The sequence below is a fragment of the Drosophila bipectinata genome, chromosome 3L, assembly GCF_030179905.1.
Source record: "Drosophila bipectinata strain 14024-0381.07 chromosome 3L, DbipHiC1v2, whole genome shotgun sequence".
NCBI classification, from domain to species: Eukaryota; Metazoa; Arthropoda; class Insecta; order Diptera; family Drosophilidae; genus Drosophila; species Drosophila bipectinata.
In genome coordinates, this window is record NC_091738.1 from 21,617,376 (window position 1) to 21,636,990 (window position 19,615).

Sequence of the window (19,615 nt, forward strand, 5' to 3'; positions counted from 1 at the left end):
TTTCAGTTTGGTAATGGTCAACATTCAGGTTTATGAGTACTTATATTAGAACAAGGAAAACAAAAAAAAAAAAAAAACAAAATAAATGGCTTTCCAAAGCAAAATACTTGAAAATAATACATAAACTTTTCACTTGTTTTTTAAGCAGACATCTGCTGATATGGCTAGTAACTTGATGTGAAAAAAGGATAATGATTAAAAAAAAGACACTAATTCTAATAAATTCTTGTGAGCTTATATCCTATCTTCCCTTCGGAAGAGCCAAAGTGTGATCAAATGCAAATAAAATACACGAGTAGTCTCCAGGGCACTAATTCTTTTGGCTGAAAAACTGGACAATGGTCTTGCTTCCCTTGGATGGGCCGCCAATGGTGTTGTTTAGTTGCTTTTGCTTCTTGGACTGTCCCGGGGAAGATTTCTCTTTTTCCGACTCTGCGGCGCGGCTGCGCAGATCCTGTTGGTTCAGCTCTCGCTGCAGGTTTCTGGCCACGTGGTAGTCCAAGTGCTCCGGCATATCCACACTCTTGATGAACGCCTTGCATTCGGAGCACTGCTCCATGGGAACATCGCTGGGAGGGGGCTCTTTAATTGGCTTGGCACTGAAGAACTTGGCAATGCTATTGGTCTGAGATGCAGTGGTGCTTCCTGATCCGGCAGCCTTCTTTTGCTTTTTAGGAGGAGTCGGTTTGGTCGCCTCCATCGGGCGACTTTGCTGGCGCTCCTCTCGCTGCTCGCTTTTCAGCTGGCGACTAAGGTCTTGTGCAAAATGATGGTCGCGATGACTTTGCAGGGACCTGACGTCGTCTGGTATCTTGGCGCCACACTGATCACACTGGACCATTGGAAGGAGGTCGCTACGAAGTTCTGGTACGGCAAACTCGGCATACGTCTCCTTGTAGTCAAGTTGATCGAACTTCCTTTTTGAGGTAGATGGCATGAGGTCCTCTTCAGAGAGAGGGGGTTCATCCATAGGATGATTTTCCTTTGACACTTTGAGTGGGAAAGTATCCATTATTTCAGTGTCTCTTGAGGTAGTAGGTTTATTTTTCAATTTTTCAACCGAGACCTCTTTCTCTAGCACAGACTTTTGAGCCTCTAAAACCGACACTGGCTCCTCAATGGTGTCTTCGTCGAAATCCTTCGAGTTGTCAGCCTCTATGGCGTCTAGCTCCTCAGCCAAACCTTGCAACTCCTCGGAGTTTTCAACAACGGACTCGCTTTCCTGCCTTTGTTGCTTAAGGTATTTGGCAAAAAAGCTTCCCTTCATCTCTGGCGGCGTTGAGGTCACAGGGGGTCCACCATCAGCCTGTGTTACCGCCTTCAGCTTTTGCTTGTATTCGTCAAAGAAACTCTTCTTGGGAGCATCCTCTGGTGGAATATTTTCAACCTCATCGGTTGCGGGCTTCTTTTCTTTCTTTTTGGCGCCTTGCAAGTAGTTGGCAAAGAAGCTCTTCATCTTGGACTCCTCAGTTTGTTTGGGCTTTGTTTCTGACTGGACCTTTGGTTGCAGCACCGGCTCCTCCCCACTTATGCGCCGTTTCTTAGCCGCCTGGTTGGCGAACATCTCCTGCAGCTTGTTCTGGGCGTTGGACACTGTCTCGAACTTTCCAGCGCTTATTCCCAGAAATTTTATGGCGTTATTTAACGCGGAATCACTTCCAGCGCGTAGGAATGTCTTTGTATTGCTCCTGATCAGTTCTAGAGCGAACTTGGCCAAGGACTCCTTGTCGTAGTCCTTGAGCGCTTGGGACCGGGAGCTGGATACTTCGTGGCCGTCAATCTCTTGTATGTACTGCACCACCATTTGCTTGGCCTTGCGATTGTTTTCCATGAAGTCCTTCTCCAGCCGTTCATTAATCTCGGAGGCGAGCTCCCCCAGCCAGTGCTGGAGCGACTTTAGGCCCGTGATGTTATTCCGTCCCGGGAATTTCTTGCAACAGCCAATGCTCTTTGAATAAAACCTCGGTGTGACTGCTTCCAGGTCAATTCCCCGTGCTATGTTGAAAAGCCAGGTGCTGCCATAAAATCGTATAAGTTTAGTCGTTCGTATTGGAATCGGAAAGTAGGCTAAAGACTCACCCATTCTTTTCGTCGTATTTCCGCTGCAACTCGCCCTCGGAGAACTTGCACAGTTGGCCCAGGAACTTGACACCTAGAGTCTCGCACACTACTTCGCCAAACTTTCCCCCCAGGCCCTTAATCTTGCCCACCGGCAGGGAGTCAAAAAAGCCAGGAATCTCTCCCAGCGGAAGGATGGTCTGCTTGTTTGGTTTGTTCAGCCCAGCAGCCAGCTTGGCCAGAATCTTGTTGTGCGCTATGCCAGCAGAGCACTCGTAGCCAGTCTCCTTCTTCACAGCCGCCCGCACTTCGCCGGCCACAGCGGCCCCAATGAGCAGTCTGACGTCGCTTTGCCGGACGGCAGGCAGGTCGTTCTGGTCATAGGACAGCTGGAATCGCTCGTCGTCAATGTAGGGGTTGGCGAACCGATTCGTGATTTTGTTCACATAGTCCCCGATGTCCGGATAGCCCACGGCATAAGTGTTCACCAGGTCTTGCGGCTTCAAAGCAAAGGCCCCCTAAAAAAAGGTTTTAGATGAGACTATTTAATTTTTGGCCATTTTTTGTTAGAAATTCCTACGCTTTCCATCTGCTTGGTGCGCAGGTTCACAGTTTCCGTTATGTCCAAGTAGGCCTCGTCCACAGAAGCGCGTTCCAGAAGCAGCGTGAACCGCTGCAGGACGTTGGCCACCTCCTTGCCGGCGTCGCGGTATTTGCTCGTGTCAGCCTTCTCGCGGATGTTTGGCACCTGGCAGAGGACGATCTCGGGGCAGAGATCCCTCGCCTCGTCGCCCCGCATGTGCCGGGTGACTCCCTTGGCCCTAGCTGCGTAGTTCACAGCGATGATGCCGCCCCCGCGCCAAGGGTTGTATTGCACCACGGCAAGCGGCTTGTTTCGGTGCTCTGGGTTCTGTTTCTCCTCTACCTGGCAGAAGAAGCAGTCCATGTCGACCAGTAGTACCACGCGGTCGTATTTGCTCTGCATACTGATTTGGCTCCGTGCAGTGGCCATGGTTTCATGTCGCGATATTCAATTCTATTATTTTATAACTACAGGTCCTATTCGCGCCGGAAGATACGAACCGGTTAAGAATCTGGCCGTACTGTGCAGCACTGCATTATCCGCTTTCCAACACTAAGAAATCGTCGATAGAACTTGTTGGCCTTGCCACACATTCCGAATTTAGATCACTGTAGTCGATTTTTAGATCCAAGTTCTTAACTCCCTTGAAAAATATAAACAAACAAGTGAAAATTCGAAAATGGATATGTGCAATCAGGAGTTATCCTTAAAATCCTATAAAATCATTGGAACGGACTATTAAGGATCAAAATCGCAACTAGTCCCATAAGCTCGCCTAAAGCTTATGTGAGTGTTTTTCCAAGACCGCAAGTACGAGTTTCCTGAAAGATTGAAAATATTCCGCCGCCTACAGTCGCCCTAAAAGAAAAACTCAAGTTTCACTTTTTACCGAATCAAAGCCTCCGGGGAAAATTGCTGGCCGTGCTGTGATATTGATTTTCTGGCGAAAGCCGCTGCCAAAATGCAATCTAAATACACACACACCCCCACACTCCCCCTTTTCAACGCCGCCCGGGTTCATTTGGGTTAATGCACGGATTATTATCGCAGGATTTATTGATCGGCCGGACCAGAGACCAGAAATAGATTCCCTTAGTGTGCCGCTCTCTATTTCCGGCTACCCATTTCCCCTTCTCATTTTCTGAGCCGCTTTCACGACTGTTTTGATTGATGCGACTGGGGGCGGTGGTCAGCGATGTCCTCAACGGCTTAATTAGGTGACCGCACGTAGGAGCCCTCCGAGTGGCCTAGCCCTTGTTGAAACCGCCATGACCATGTTTGTCAAAGCAAGTCAAGGGGAGGAAGCCGGTGCGGGTGGTCATTGTGGAGCCGGAAGCGGGAGCGGGAGCAGGAGAGAGAGAGCGGAAGGAAGGGCGTGTTCGGGTATATTTTCGTGACCTAATTCCTCGTCTGTTTACCTTACGAGCGCCTTTCGGTGTGAAGGGTCGTACGCCGCAGGAATGCTAACGGAAGCAGAAGGTGCAGCACTGACCTATTGTAATATTCCGTGCCCTTTTAAGGCATCGTTGTGGTTGAAATTGTATCCCCCATTACCAGTCTCATTACCTGTTTGAGTTACGCAGGCTTTTCTCTGTTGTATTATTTCCTCTAAAAACTTGTTAATATAACTTGATTAAAGAGTTAAAAAAAATAAAAATTTAATTTTGATTTGAAGTAGAATTTGATCTTTTATTTATTTTCTGATTATTGGCATTGCTCCTTATGGGGAATGTAATAATTGTTATTATGCGTCTGTGACTTGCATTCCAATATTAATTAATTTCAATTCCCCAAAGCTGATTAAAATTTATTGCCTGGCTCTTCAGAGAGTCTACTATCAAGAGCTAGCCCTTCCTAGCTCTGTCTTCCCATTCCCCGATCCAGCATGGACGCACAATTATGTTAATGATTGCCTGCCCAACAGCAAACACAACAACCACTTGACCGAGCTCCGCTAAGTGGTCTTTCATTGCCCACTGCCCACTCCCACTCAGAGTTCTCTCTCCCTCGCCACTCGCAGAGAGTTCTCCGCGCTGGCCGACTGATTCACCATGAGACCATCAGTCGGTGTGCGTCCGGCGATGAAGTCACTCTGCTCTGACCAGGGCGTTGTATTTGCGGAAGAGTTAACTGATATTCGGCGTTACTTTCAGCTACAGCCATGGTGAAGATCCTGCAGGCCTACAATTTCGCCAGCCAGCAGACGTACGCCTTGAACGGCGACATCCTGGCGGCAAGTTTGATTGGCAACAACCGGATTGCCATCAGCAGTGCCGAGCAGTTCATCGAGATCTACGACATAGCTGGCAAACCGAATCCCTTGGAGGACAACCAGGAGGAGGGGCAAACCGCTCCGGAGGCCTCGGGAGAGGCTACAGCCGGAGGGGGCGATGAACGAGCCCCGATCAGAAACACCTTGGCTACGGTGGGGGAGGTGGTTCAGTTGATCTACTGTGAGGCGGGTAAGGAACACACCGGAATCTACTGAATAGATTAATTCAAACGCTTAATCAACTAGGAAAGTACCTGCTCACCCTGGAGAAGGAACAGGCGGGCAGCCCCGTACACTCATCTTCCACCATCAGTTGCACCTCGAGCAGTAACACCAACACAGTATGCTCCGAGGATGACACCAAGATGTTCGTGCGCATCTACGCGAATTTCTGGAAGTTCCCGGATAGCCGGCTCAATGAGCTTCCCATCACCATCCGGATAGCCTCGATGACCACACCAAAAACCCCGCTGGCGGAGAGCATCGACGTGATCGAGCTGCCGCTGCGAAGTCCGCCTGAGTTGGTTCAGTGCTGTCAGACGTCGGGCAACATCATCGTCAGCAGTCGGGACAGGATCTACCTGTACGAGTACACGCAGTGCGTGCACGAGAATACCCAGCCGCGGTTTGCCTTCATCGACTTCCTGCCCTTTAAGTTTTTCGTGCAGCTTAACTTCGTGCCATTGCGCCTTTCTGTGGCGGAGAACGTCATCGCCTGCTTGAACCACAGGTACTGTGTTGCCTTCAAGGTGGTCGATGCCCTGGCAAACCGAGCTAGTGGAGGGCAGGACGTGAGCTGCCTGGACAACGACTACGGAGGCGGGGACGAGCCCCTCTCGGAGTCGCTTAGCTTGGGCAGCAAAGCCAGTGCCAGTGGTGCAGGAGGCGGGGTAAGCTCGAGCCACAGCCAGCAAAGCTGCGAGAGCGACTCTCTGCAGTCGACCAGCAGCGGAAAGGCGCCTGTGGTTCTAAACGGGGCCCTGCCGGGTCGGTCTCCGCTGGACTTCAATGTGGCCAAGCTGGTTAACAACGCCTATGGCAGAGAGTTCGAACCGGAGCTGCGCTCCCAATGGGACGAAGTGGATGGCAGTGGCAGCAGAGGGCAGGATGACAGTCAGGAGATCACCATCAGCCCCCAGCGGGCTGCAGATATAAAGATAAAGCTGGTCAACGAAGCCAAGGCCATGAATGTGCGAGGGATTGCCAGCGGGAGTCACCTGGAGGACGCCTCGGTGCAGTACGATATACGCAAGCTGCTGCAGATCTGCATGAAGACCTCAGAAGCCCAGCCCCGGGTTCTGGACATTTTTCGCTGCATGGACCTGAAGGCTATCTACCAGAGGAGCGGGCAAGGCGCGGATCTGGAGGACGACGAGTATGACATGGGGAACCAGCAAGTGCCCAGTGCGGTGACTACATTCAAGCACGTCAACCGCCGTACCCTCAAGTCGGCGCAGCACCAGCGATGTGTCGGACACGCTCTTCTTGTGGCCAGCAGTGTCGATGGCTACCTGTACCAGTTCTCGGCACAAGGAAAGTGGGGAAGCGAAAACGAGAAGCCCGTTGCCAGCTACAGCTTCACAGCGCCAGTAATACAGGTGCACCTGAACGACTACGTGGTGTTCGCGGTGACCTCCGAATCCGTTGAGACGCACACCTCGCGCATCGGACACAGGCTCTTTCACAACCGGTTTGAGTATCCCTCGCTCGGCGGCCTCTTCCCGGAGGAGTCCGCCCCGGACGTGAATTCGCCCATCGCGGTTGTGGGGCTGGCGGCCTTCATGCACGTCCAGTTCGTTTGTGTGAACCGGGAGCAGCTTGTGCTAATTACGAACGCAGCCCTGGAGCAGCACAAGCGGCGCAGCACCAGCGAGGGGTCCGGTGGCCAGGTGGTGGCTGTTAAGAAGAACATCGCCGCCCGACTCCTGGCCGAAGCCAAGGCCAAGCACAACAGCTTACTCAGGAGCAGCAGCGCCTCCCACTCGGCGACTGTGCCCAACGAGTGGACATTGTACAGTCTGGAGGTGCCCCGGGTGGAGTGCATCATTGAGGATCTCGAGGGCATCGCCGAGTCCTATCGTAGTGCCAGCAGCTCCAACTTCTATGATCTCATGGAGGAGGCGCACGTGATGCTACGGCTGAGCCTCACGCTCCAGGGTGAGCGGCTGGGCGTTGAGCGAGAGCAGCTCTTACGCAAAATGTTTTCTGCCAATTGCCGGAAGCTAGCAGATTTCTCCATACGGTACGTTACTCTATTTCATCTTTAATGTGACTATATGTATTGAGAGTCATAAAACTCTTACTTGCAGTTCCACCAAGCAGGAGGTCTACCTGCAGGCTACAGGTTTCTACAAAATGTGCCAGCTCCAGCTAGTTGACATTTACAACAATTACTTTGAGGAGATTGTGGGCGGTGGAGATGTAGAAGATTCTTCACAACTGGCGGGGCTAATCTACACGGTGAAGCTTTTCCTTCTCAGCCTGGGAACGGATCGCTCTCGATCCGCATTCCTGCACCAGACAGTTCGGGCCTGCTTCACGCCGGGCCGCGTGATTCCGCAGGGCTACCAGCAGGTTCCCATTTCGCTGGAGTTTCTCAACATGTTCATCAAGCATGCGCCGTCGGATATAGCTCAGATCATGCTTAGCTCGCCAGTTGTGGCGGACTCCATGAGCGGCGAGTTAATCAACTACCTGAAGTACTTGAACAAACTGTGAGTGAACAAATAGACTTGTTTGGTGTACCACATCTCACCTGTTTCCGATTTAAGGTCCCCCGACGAGAATCTGTTGCTGGCCGTGACTGCCTGCCGCATGTCCAACTATCTGCTGGCCCAGGAGACCGTGTCCAAGTCCACAAGGCGCAGCCTGGCTACTTCTTTGATCCGTCACAAGAACGTCCTGTTCGACGACAGCACTGTGATTTACCAGCGACGCCAGGCCCAAACTGCTGATTCGCAGGCGTCCAACTCTAGGGACAAGATCGGAAAGCTTCGTCGGGGAGCCGCCGCGGGAAAGAGTAAGCCATCGGGGAACAGCACGCCTACTCAAAGTGCCATAGTGTCCTTCTCGGACTTCTGCGAGACGATTCTGCTGACCAACGAGCAGCCAGCCCTGGTGGAGGCCATCAGCGATGTCTTCATTCACGCCCTCTGCATTGAGCACAGCCTGCAGCTGGACGTTGTGTTGCACCTTTTCCTCAACTATATCGCCTGTCACATTGGCCAGAAAGGCTACCAGACGTCGCAGAAGGTTCTGGTAACCGTGCTGCAGGCTTACTACTATGATCTCTTCGATGTGAGCTCCGCGCTGCAGCCGCACGAGACTCGGTCGCAAACTCCTCCGCAGCTGGATGACGACTACGACGACGAGTGCAGCAGTTCGCGGGCTCCGTCGCTGCACAGTGAAGCAGACGCCCAGTCGTTGTCCAGTTCGTGCGCCAGCTCGGCGCATGATGAGCGTTCGACGAGCGTCTCGGTTAGTGGCAGGCAGCAGCGCATTGTATACGACCAGCTGCAGGAACAGCAAGCGTCCCCCTTTCAGAAGCGCAGCTCAAACGCATCGCTCTCCCAGCCGCAACCAGACGACGATGCAGCAGCCACTAATCTCAAGGGCCTCAAGATTCTGTTTCGAATGTACATGGGCCGGCTAAAGGCCCTCAGTGATCTCATAACCGACCTGCAATCCGCGGATGTGGAGCAGCAGACGAGCCGCGAAGAGCTAATGAGTATGCGCATGGAGTGCATATCTTATATGGTGGGCATGGCACCCAACTATTGCCACAAACCGGTCAGCAAGAGTCCCAATGATCCCCTGGCCGGCAAGCTGATCTACGTACCCCTCATTCCCGACTACAAACTGCCGGAGGGCGAGGAATACGATCGCCATATCCAGAGTTACATTCGACCCGTTCCCTGTTTGCTGGAAAGGCCGCAGTACCTCAACCGCCTGCCCCCCTTCGAGCGCAGCGACTTCAGTTACCCCAACAAGGACGACGGCGAGTTCGAAGTGCGCTTCTTAAGTTGGCACAACGAGCTGCTGGCTCTCACCCTAAAGATCCAGAGCCTCCTTGCCTCCAGCAAGGTAGATCGGGAGATCGTGTCCGAGTTTCTGGCCTTCATCCAGAAGTCGCCGCATCTGATGGGGATTGACAGTTTCCTAGTGATTGTGTTGCCCAAGAACTTGGCTATCAACTATCTACTGAGTTTCTGTCCCGCTTATCTCTGGCAGTACGGCAAGGTAGGTGTTTTAAACGGATTCTTCACAGGATCAATGCTAATAAAGTTTCTGATTTCAGTCTTGCGGATTTACGCCCAAGCACTGGGAGAGCTTGTTGCGAAAGATTCTCAGTAAGCAGGAGGCGCTGCCCAATTGGAAGGCCCATCTTACAGGTTCGGAGAAACCCTTGTGTTTCATTTTAAAAGCTTAAATAACTTCTACCAACTTGCAGAGATTCTTAACAACCTGGTGGCGGAGCTAAGTTTTGAGGAGCTACTGCAGTGCTTCCCCAGCGAGGTGATTCAGAATCGGAACACGGCGCAATACTTTGCCAAGGAATTCGCCGAGACCTGTGTGCTCTACCAGCAAGAGGAGCTCGTCTTTATGACTCCGGAGCGGAAGGAGGGCTCCAGGGATCACATGCCGATGGACAACATAGACGAGGACAATGTGTTCGAGCTGACGCTGCGCAAGGCGGTGGCCAAGCAGCGGAGCATCGCCCTGAGGTCCATGATCGAGTCGACGGGCACCCAGCTGTTCGACGCCACCAGCAACCCCATGTACAACCTGTAAGCGGGCATGGGCGTGCATTCCACTTTAAACTAGTTTAAGGCATAATTATCACACTGCAAATCGATGAGATTGATTGATATTAACCTAGCGTCGTAGAGAGCACGGATATATTGTTTGCATCCCGTGTGTTCACCCTTTAGAGTGCACTATTTACGACATGTATTTGGTAGTTTAGGACACCCGTAACGAGGCATTATTTATTGGCAGTTCTGTGTGACTCAAACGCAACATTCGGATACTTAATCTAGGGAAGATTTATTGTGCGAGACGGGGAAAAACTCTCCAGGGGTTGGGTTGTAAAAATATCTCGCTGGGCGCGCTTTGATGCGGTATTGGCCATATTGAACCAGTTAAGCTGCGGAGAGTTTCAGGGGATCTTTCCACTCGAATTCGTATTCGTACGAGTCTCATTTTGTATTTTGTATTTACTTTGAACTAAGCTTTAGTACCCATAAAGTATGTATTCCTACGTAGCTCGCCTCTCTATTTACCCACACCCAGACACTGAGAACAACATGATCAAGTGATATTTTTAATTCTTGCATTGAATCTGAACAATAAAACATAACTATATTACAATGGGCGCTGTTTGTGATAAGGCGGCAGTTTATTCACCTGCCAGCCCAGTCTGTGCACTTCTCGAGCTCACTTCTGGAGGTTACTTAATACGGCAATTAAATCCCGGCTGCTGTGGGCGTGCTAAGGTAATTGAACGTGCGAAAAAGCGTCGGGTCTAGCCACCGGGGGGCAGATCGTAGCACCAGCCCCTGGCCGGGAATAGCTTTGCCAATTAAGAGCGACGAAATGAGTCTTCACGCGAGCTTATTCCAAGTCGGAGGCTGGGGCGCTGCTCATTCACGAGTCGGCACTTGGAGGCTTAGGAACCGAGCAGAATGCTGAAATTGCAACCCAAACTGGAGGTGGTTCAGGAGAAGCCAGAGTCCGTATCGGAGACCAAGGACAGCTCTCAAAGTGCCACCCAAGAGAGCCAGCTGGACACGATCATAGTCCAGATCGGGCAGTTCGGTCGCTTTCAGATCTCCAACTACCTGCTACTCTGCTTGCCAATCATCTGCAATGCCTTCTACTCAATCTCGTACTTCTTTACGGCGGGTCAAGTGCCGCACAGGTTGGTGATAAAATGCTTATCATAATAGACTCTTCTGATCGGAGAAGCTGTCACTCCACTTTTTCAGATGCAACATTACCCAGTGCGACAGCTTGGAGACCAGTTACGAAGAGCCCTTCCTCAACTTCACCACCCCGCATCGTCACGGAGCCTGGGATCAGTGCGAGCACTACGCCGTGATTCTTGACGGGGAATGGGGCAACGAGGCCGAGTGCAATGCCAGCTGGTTCGATGTGGGTCAGCGGGTCAGCTGCGAAGCGGGATTCAAGCTGCAAAGCGACGAGAGCACGATAGCCAGCGAGGTGAGCCGAGAAATCTTTCAATCAGTCTGGACAAAGCCACTAATTCGCACAAACACGAATTCCTTAGTTCGGCATCTTCTGCTCCGACCAGTGGAAGCTGTCCATGGTGGGCACTGTCAACAACATTGGTCAGTTTGTGGGCATACCCCTGGGGGGATTCCTCTCCGATCGGTATGTCTTAAAAGGAAATCAAGAATCCAAAATCTTGAGAATCTATTGTTTATTTTTAACTTTCGTGCAGATACGGTCGCAAGACCATATTAGTTTTGGCTGGAGTCCTGAGCAGCTTCGCCGGGTTGGCTCGTTCACATGCCCCGGATTACTACAGCTTCCTGGGGCTCGAGTTCCTGGACATGGCGGTGGGCAGTACACTTTTTCCCACTGCCTTTCTGCTGGCAGTGGAGCTGGTGGGACCCAAGCGGCGCGTGATAGCCGCCACCATGATCAGCCTGACCTACGGGCTGGCGGAGGCGGCATTGGGTTACCTGGCTAGCTACGTGCGCGACTGGCGAGTGCTACTGCGCGTCCTCTACGCACCAGCCCTGCTTCACCTGATCTTCATCTGCCTGCTGCCGGAGAGTGTGCGCTGGCTGCTCAGTCAGTCCATGGAGCAGGAAGCCACAGAAACTCTCAGGAGAGTGGCCAGGGTGAACCGGCGGTCCCTCTCGGAGCAGCAGCTTACCGACTTGGTCCGCTCCAACCGCCGGGTGGAAGCCCAGTCCTCCGCTCCCGGTGGACACTACACAGCCAGACAGATCGCCCAGGCCCTCGGGTGGCGCATCGCCCTGTGCTGCTTCGTGTGGTTCACCCACACCTTCATCTGTCTGGGCCTCAGCCTGAACTCCAGCGAACTGAGTGGGAGTAAGTTCGAAAACTTCAGCATCACGGGCCTTATGCAGCTGCCGGGCATCCTGATAGCCACCACCCTGATGCACCGAGTCGGTCGTCGGCGGGCACTCAGTTCCTCGCTGTTTAGCTGCGCGTCCCTACTTCTGGCGGCGGCAGCCACGGATGAAGGTGAGTAGGTACTGAAATCAAAGCATACCGTTAAAGGGCTCTAAATATATCATAAAAGGATGTCATACTATTCTTAGATTGAGTAAAGTTCAGGTTTTAGGGTGTCTATTTAAAGAAATTTATGACCATTTCAATGAATAATAGATTACCCAGTAGACTAAAAGTATTGTTCCCGGAAGTGGGTATGTTCATGATTAGCATTCATGATCAGCACCATCCGAACTGAATTAGCCAGGTTCAAATGTTGACCTTTTACAGCCCTACGCTGATAAAAAATGAGTTCTAACTATGTATATGAATCTAATAGATGACACTGTAGTCGAGCGAATTTTCTTATTTCGAGATTCTTATAGAATCCAGTCTTTATTATAAACTTTGTTATTGGTTCTTCTTTTGAATAAAGGAATTCTAAATTGAGAGATTTATAAGTTAGATTTGACTAGGACTATAATCTTATTTCAGTTAACCCCCAGTATCCCCTTTACAATTCTTCATCCCCTATTAGTTTATCCATTGACGTCCTCAGTACTGTACTTCCTGGCCAAGATGACCTCCACCGGCAGCTTTATGATTGTGTACTTCTTCACCTCAGAGATCTTCCCCACCAACTGCAGAAACAGCCTTCTGTCCTTCTGCTCCTCTGTGGGTCGCTTTGGATCTATGTTGGCTCCGCACACGCCGCTTCTTGTAAGAAGCCCTCCGATTTTTAACTATTTCTATTAACTATATATATAAATCATCTTGTAGATTGCCTACTATCAGTACGCCCCCCACTTAATCTTCGCCTTGTTTGGGTTCATCTGCTCCAGTCTGGTGTTGCTCTTCCCGGAGACTGCCAATAAAGTGCTTCCCACCACGTTGGAGGAGGCACGTGCCCTGGACAGAAGCATGCCGAGGGAAAAGGCTAGTAAGTCTGCCGTCTAATCGAACCTCAGTACGATCCTCAGTATCGGAAATCAGAGCTTTTCGACAATCAGTAAAATAATACAGCCGAGAAAAACGCCACTTGATGTAGCTGTCAAGTAATTGCATAAAGTATTAAATAACTTTGAAATCGAGTATTTCCATTAAAAAAGTAATTGTTCTCAAAGTGTATACTTATTTGAGCTGATTTTTGTTGCAGAGCGTGTTAAATCATCCACTCCTATCTGATTAATGTGCTACCAAGAGTCGAGATATTCCGAGATAGGAACTGATTTCGGACAAGGGTGCAATATCTTTATAAATCTGAAACGGGGCTTATCAGTGCCATGACTAGCGACATTTTATCGATTTACGACTCCCAGTGCCCGGGACCCGATGTCGTACATCTTCCAAGCGCTTTCAATTACAGCGCTATAATAATTCACTGAGCCCCCTACTAATTGTGGTCCGAATCGTATCATTGATTTATCAATCTGCCTCGGCAACCGAGCCGAACGGATTGTCAATCAGGCCCCGGACTTGTTTGTTCATTTTCATATTGGAGCATATCTACAGCACATGTATATTCCTCCCCGGTTAAGTCAAGTGTAAAGTGAAGCGCCGGAGGAAACCCAACCACCAAGGGCCCAAGGGCATGTGCCAAAGTCAATGACATCGGCAAATAGTGTAAGATAAGAACCGGAGCCCAGGTCGGGGCAACTTGTTGACCCACTCGAGCAATCAGCTAACAGGCGGCAACAGCTGTTTCGCATGTACATACATAGGTGGGTACATACATGAGCACCGCCCACCCACCCATTCAGACGCCAAGTCTCGCCGTCTGAAAGATAGCTAAACAAGTTCCCATATCAGTGTTCCATGCCCATTCGGAATTTGACGATATGCGGGGATTATGCCCGATGATGTATTAAATGCTTTTTAAAAGCCAACCCACCTAATCAAGTGCAAATAAGATTCGGGTTGTGGCTGATAAGGGCCGATAAGGTCTCGCGGGGAGTGGAAGGTTGGGGAAGGGGCAATGAAATCTAGCAGACAGATTAAAAATAGTAACTCACTGGTACGCCACCGAAAGAGGGCCAGAGAGAACGGAAACAGAGAGCCCGAACATATTGCCCCAACGAACCGGTACAATGTGGCGAACGAGCAGCGGAATCGGTCACTCAATAAGTGGCACTGCTCCAAGCAAGACGCTCCATAACGTCTATAAATAAAGATTCGGCCGGATCGAAACTCGGCGGATCGCGATCGCTGCCACTGGCGGGAAGTGCGGGGTACTGTGCGAGTTATAAAACACGCAGCCGCCAGCCACTAGAAAGTGCATTCTACCACGTGCCTTTTCGAATACTTTGTCTTCAAAATTGAATAATGACCAGCCAGAAGAGCGGAAACGGCACCGCTCCAGGCCAGGCCACGGGCAACGGCCATTTGGACGCAGAGGCAGCGGAAGGGCCTCCCCCCGCACACGGCGACGAGGACAACTCGCTGGACGCCATCCTGGTGAGGATCGGCCAGTTTGGGCGCTATCAGATCATCAACTATGTGCTGCTGTGCGTGCCCATGCTCTTCAACGCCTTCTTTTCGATCTCCTATGTTTTTACCGCGAGCACAGTGGTGCACAGGTAAGACAAAACATCTAACAAAAAAAACACATATTGGAAGTATAATTAAAAGTGACTTTTAAAGATCTACTAAGTGGATATTTCCTCGAATTTGTTTTAAATTAACACGCTAATGCGTTATCAACTGGAAAATTTCACACTGAATCATAAAAATATTTTATTTAGATTTCATGCAGAGGATTTCCTGTCCAATTCATACTTTGTGCTCGTAATCATTAATATATATTTATATGTATTTGAATTAATTATGTTCATATATACGGATCCATGTTGACGCAATGACATATGTCTTTGTTTATATTGTTATATTGTTTATATTGTAATATGTTAATTCAAAATATTTTTTTAGTACGCGTTAAGTAGACGAGCAGATAAATTATACTCCTTTCAATCTTTACAGATCACAACCATTTAATGGTTTAATCTAACTTCCTTAATCTAATCTCTAATGTAAATGGCAGAATAAGAATTATATTGTGAGATTTTCATTGCTTTTCAAAGATTTAAGTTTTTTATTCCAAGTTTACCGAGTGGATTCTTTACTCTTGTTCTAGTTTTCTTTGTCTCAGTCTTTAGTTTTCAAAAGGAAAGCCCTTTCAGCTTTTCAGCTATTTATATTTCCCTTTTCTTAGAATAGGTTTTTAAGATAGGGCTTCAAAAAAAAAAGAAGAAGTTTTGCCTATTAGCTTAAAGCCCCTATAACTCGTATCCCTTCTATATGTAGGTGCAATGTTCCTCAGTGCGATACGCCCAGTAGCTTATACGAAGAAAGCTGGTTGAATTTTTCGATTCCGTATAAGAACTCCGCGTGGGATAACTGTCATCGGTATGTGGCCAATGAATCGGATCCGTCCGTTGATTACTGCGAAGCTAAATACTTCTCCAATGACGTGGAAACCTGCGGAAAGGACTTTAAATTCAGGGATGAGGAGAAAACCATCTCAACCGAGGTACGTTTAAAAATTTTAACAGCTAAGATTAGACCAATTTTAAAAAGCCTGACAAACTTTAAACCAATTTGGAACCTTAAATGAATCTCTAATCCTTATTAATTTCCTTCTAATCTTAGTTTGGGATTTACTGCAACGATGAGTGGATGCTCACATTGGTAGGAACCATCAACAACGTGGGTCAGTTCGTTGGCATTCCCTTGGGAGGATTCTTTGCCGATCGGTAAGTCCATTCAAGATATAAGCCCAGTAATCCATTTTAACTTTGATTCTGATTTCCAGGTATGGGCGTCGAACCATGTTGGCCTATGCCGGCACCCTAAGCGCCTTCATGGGCGTCATCCGGTCGCTGTCCAACAACTACTACATGTTTCTGGTGTTCGAGTTCCTGGACATGGCGGTGGGCAGCACCCTGTTTCCAACCGCCTTCCTGCTGGCCATCGAGTTGGTGGGTCCCAAGCGCCGGGTGGCAGCAGCGACTATTATTACAATCGCTTACTCCCTTGGGGAGGCCTTTCTCGGGTTTCTGGCCTCGCAGGTGCAGGATTGGCGCTGGCTGCTCCGTGTCCTCTACGCGCCGGCCGTGCTGCAGGTTCTCTTCCTGTGGATCCTGCCGGAAAGCGTCCGCTGGCTGCTGAGTCAGGGCGCCGAGGAGAGGGCTGCCGACGTCCTGCGGCAGGCGGCACGCACCAACAAACGTCCGCTGCCTGAGGAGCAGGTGGAGGAGCTGCTTGCCGGCAATCGGGAGAAGCTAAGCCAGTCCAACGAGAGCCAATACCCCATCAGGAAGGCCGTGCGGTTCTTCGCCCTGCGGATCGCCAATTGCTGCCTTTGTTGGTTCACCCACACACTGATCGCCTTGGGACTGAGCCTTAATTCCGTCAACCTGGGAGGCAACAAGTACACCAACTTCATGCTGAATGGCGTCATTCAGGTGCCGGGCCTGCTTCTGCCCCTCATCATTATGGATCGAATCGGCAGACGGTACTCGCTTTGCGCCTCCATGCTGCTCTGCGCCATCTGCATGGGCGCCTCCGCAGGAGTGGGGGCAGATAACTACGCGGGAGCCTTGACCCTCTTCCTCATAGGAAAGCTGGCTATCACGTGCAGCTTCCAGATCCTGTACTTCTTTACCTCCGAGATATTTCCGACCAATGTTCGGAACAGCCTGTTGTCTTTTTGCTCCATGGTGGGTCGCATTGGTTCCATGCTGGCCCCACAGACTCCCCTGCTGGTAAGTACAGAATCTTTCTGTCCCACGGTCATATTCTAGTATCATTATTATCGTCCTTCCAGGCCAAGTATTACATCTACGCCCCACAGATCCTGTTTGCCACTTTCGCGCTTATCAGCGGCTTTTTAACCTTGGCCTTCCCGGAGACGGCGGACAAGGTGCTGCCCACCACTATGGAGGAGGCCCTCAACCTGGCCAACCATCGGCGACAGCCAGGCGTAGGGGAGGAGGAGGCGCCGGAAGCGGAAGCGTCACGGAGAGAGGATAAAAGTAAAAGAGATTACCTTTCATAGAGGCTAAGGAAACTGAGTTGGGCATAGTGAAGGCTGATGCATTTGTTGTTGATTTTTAATTTGTTTTATTTAATTAAGATAGTCCAAGTTTCGTCGTGTGCACAATATTCGTGATATTTATATGCCAGGCTGCCTTTTTGCTCTACTAATTTATAACATTTATTTTCGAGACACGTGCTACCTTTTTAAATATAAACTATTAATTTACTTAGATTTTTAAGTTGCAAATCCAGAATTGTAAAACAATGTCGGAAAGATGTCCGGCCAAAGAAACTTCAGTGTTTACAATTTAAAACTTTAAATTACACGGCTGAATGGGAATTACGAGTACGTTTTCGGGAGTTGAGCCCCTATTATTGTCCCTAGGTGTCCCTAGACGCAAAAAATGACGATGCCCCCACTCCTAATCTGCAGATGGATACAACGATGGTAATGAGGTAGCTGAGTTCTTATGGAAATGATGGGTTATTTTCCGCGTCGCTCAATGTGATAAAAACCAGGATCAAACCAGGATGATGCTTACATATATGGATATTTTTGCTTTTTTTGTTATTAATAGGGTTAAAAATATAACGAAATTTAAAAAATAGAAGTTTAAATTAAAGCTCCATCAATTTTATATAATTTATTTATTTACATTTTTTATAAGAAAATGATTTTCAAATTTCGACTGTTTACCGCAACAAGTCCGTAGATTTAAATTTAAAAATTTCTTGCCTTTCAATTTTGAAATATACATTTGACATTTCAATGTTTTAGGTTTTTACATACCAAAATAGTTTTTCCAGCCATCGCATGGGGGCGCCACATCTTTGTCCAATATGAAGTCATGTGATTTTAACCAAAAGCATTTAATTTTTTCGGGGGTTTTTAAGTGAAAATAATATTAATAATACCAACTAAAAATAAATTTAGTTTTTCCATAAATTACTTTATAGACTATACTATCGATTACTATATAGATTTTTTTATTTTTTTTTTCAAGCAATTTTTTGGTTAAAACTTGAGGTATTCATATCGTTACGGCGTTAAAGGATAAATTAATTGTAATTTTTAAAATATTTATTTATTTAAACAACAATCTAGAACATCTATATTATAGAATCATGGAAAAAATGTGCACCTTAAGGACGTAAATAGAGTTATGTTTTCAAAAAACGGAATATTAAAAATTTGAAAATACCCCCTGTACTCTGTGTATACACCTATGCCTATTGATTATCCAACAATAAAATTTTGACTTTATTATCAATAAAACTTAATATTACCGCAAGTCATTTTTAAATTTTACAAAATTTTTGTCATTGCCGCATTTGCCCATATTTCTTTATCCTATTAGAATGGAATAAACTACTGAAATTCGGCGAGTGCAAGAAAATCAAAAAAAACACAGTCACGTAAGAATAGTTTTTAATGTGTACCTTTCTATAGTTGTATTCCTTTTTTGAATCGCAAAAAGAAAGATATCAGATATTTTGGTGTTGGCTTGCTGTTTTATCACCGTTATTTCACCTCGTCAAGAGGTTTTTTATTTGATTATACAGTACAGGTCTAATTTTCTAATTTTAACCAGCACCCTAATCTCCGAGAATAGCTTATTATCTGATCTTCTAAAGGTCAAACTAAAGGTGAAAACCAAGACTTTTCAACTTATCTTTGGAAACCTCGATTTTTCCCCTTAAGTGGAAGGAATCTTTCATAATTCCCTTGCATATAAAAGGGAAAAAGTCCGATGCCGCCAATTACAAATTGGCAATTCCAAAGTTATTTGAAAAATTAGTTACTCCTCATTTGCAAAACCTTTGCTCTTCGATCATCTCTCCTTGTCAGCATGGCTTTATTAAACGTCGCTCCACCACGACGAACTTATTGGAGTTGACATCTTTTGTCATAGATGGCTTTCGTAAGGGATATCAAACCGATGTAATTTACACAGACTTTAGCAAACCATTTGATTCAGTAAATCACTCACTCTTGCTTAGTAAACTGAATATGCTGGGATTTTCTACAGACCTCTTAACGTGGATCTCCAGCTACTTAGATGGAAGGACACAAAGAGTCTTATTTAAAAACATACATTCCCGTCTGGTCCGTGCTACATCTGGAGTACCTCAAGGAAGTCATCTTGGCCCGTTGTTATTTACTTTTTTTATAAATAACTTGCCCCCTTCTTTAACGAACTCTCTAGTTCTTATAAAAGAAGATGATGTAAAGCTTTGTCTTCAGTACAAATCCATCTCTGCCCAATGCAGTCTTCAGTCTGATTTAATACTTAATGGATAAAAATGCAAGCTTATGTCTCTTTATCGTCCTTGCCATCTGCAGGCTACGTATACTTTTTATGGGATTGCCTTAGAGAAACTAGCTCAGGTTAATGATCTCAGCGTCCATTAGACATTAAACTTAAATTTGCCGAACATATTTCCTTAATGGTTAATAAGGC

General features: G+C 48.0%; 4 protein-coding genes across 6 annotated transcripts; 3 read left to right on the forward strand and 1 right to left on the reverse strand.

Annotated features, from left to right (window-relative positions):
- Positions 1-34: 34 nt before the first annotated feature.
- Positions 35-3,174, reverse strand: PolH (DNA polymerase eta). The gene is made up of 3 exons (XM_017247118.3): positions 2,639-3,174; positions 2,080-2,576; positions 35-2,015 (listed from the first exon to the last, which is right to left on the reverse strand). The coding sequence occupies exons 1-3, from the start codon at positions 3,068-3,070 to the stop codon at positions 311-313; spliced, it is 2,634 nt and encodes an 877-aa protein (XP_017102607.2). The 5' UTR covers positions 3,071-3,174; the 3' UTR covers positions 35-310.
- Positions 3,175-3,235: 61 nt separating this feature from the next.
- Positions 3,236-10,283, forward strand: LOC108129155 (uncharacterized). Of its 3 annotated transcripts, none has more exons than XM_070280587.1 (7): positions 3,236-3,451; positions 4,795-5,103; positions 5,160-7,155; positions 7,223-7,627; positions 7,685-9,152; positions 9,211-9,304; positions 9,364-10,283. In XM_070280587.1, exons 2-7 carry the CDS (start codon positions 4,803-4,805, stop codon positions 9,702-9,704), a joined length of 4,605 nt encoding a protein of 1,534 aa, XP_070136688.1. In that variant the 5' UTR covers positions 3,236-3,451; positions 4,795-4,802; the 3' UTR covers positions 9,705-10,283. The 3 variants fall into 3 exon arrangements, with proteins under 3 accessions (XP_070136688.1, XP_017102593.2, XP_070136689.1); XM_017247104.3 differs by having other exon boundaries at positions 3,236-3,427; XM_070280588.1 differs by lacking the exon at positions 3,236-3,451 and having other exon boundaries at positions 4,702-5,103.
- A 156-nt stretch (positions 10,284-10,439) lies between these two features.
- LOC108129180 (solute carrier family 22 member 3-like) lies at positions 10,440-13,477 on the forward strand. Its single transcript, XM_017247138.3, has 6 exons — positions 10,440-10,833; positions 10,901-11,135; positions 11,203-11,306; positions 11,377-12,152; positions 12,658-12,839; positions 12,900-13,477. The coding sequence occupies exons 1-6, from the start codon at positions 10,598-10,600 to the stop codon at positions 13,074-13,076; spliced, it is 1,710 nt and encodes a 569-aa protein (XP_017102627.2). The 5' UTR covers positions 10,440-10,597; the 3' UTR covers positions 13,077-13,477.
- A 601-nt stretch (positions 13,478-14,078) lies between these two features.
- LOC108129179 (organic cation transporter protein-like) lies at positions 14,079-17,433 on the forward strand. The gene is made up of 5 exons (XM_017247136.3): positions 14,079-14,695; positions 15,420-15,645; positions 15,765-15,868; positions 15,928-16,879; positions 16,942-17,433. The coding sequence occupies exons 1-5, from the start codon at positions 14,442-14,444 to the stop codon at positions 17,170-17,172; spliced, it is 1,767 nt and encodes a 588-aa protein (XP_017102625.2). The 5' UTR covers positions 14,079-14,441; the 3' UTR covers positions 17,173-17,433.
- Positions 17,434-19,615: the final 2,182 nt, after the last annotated feature.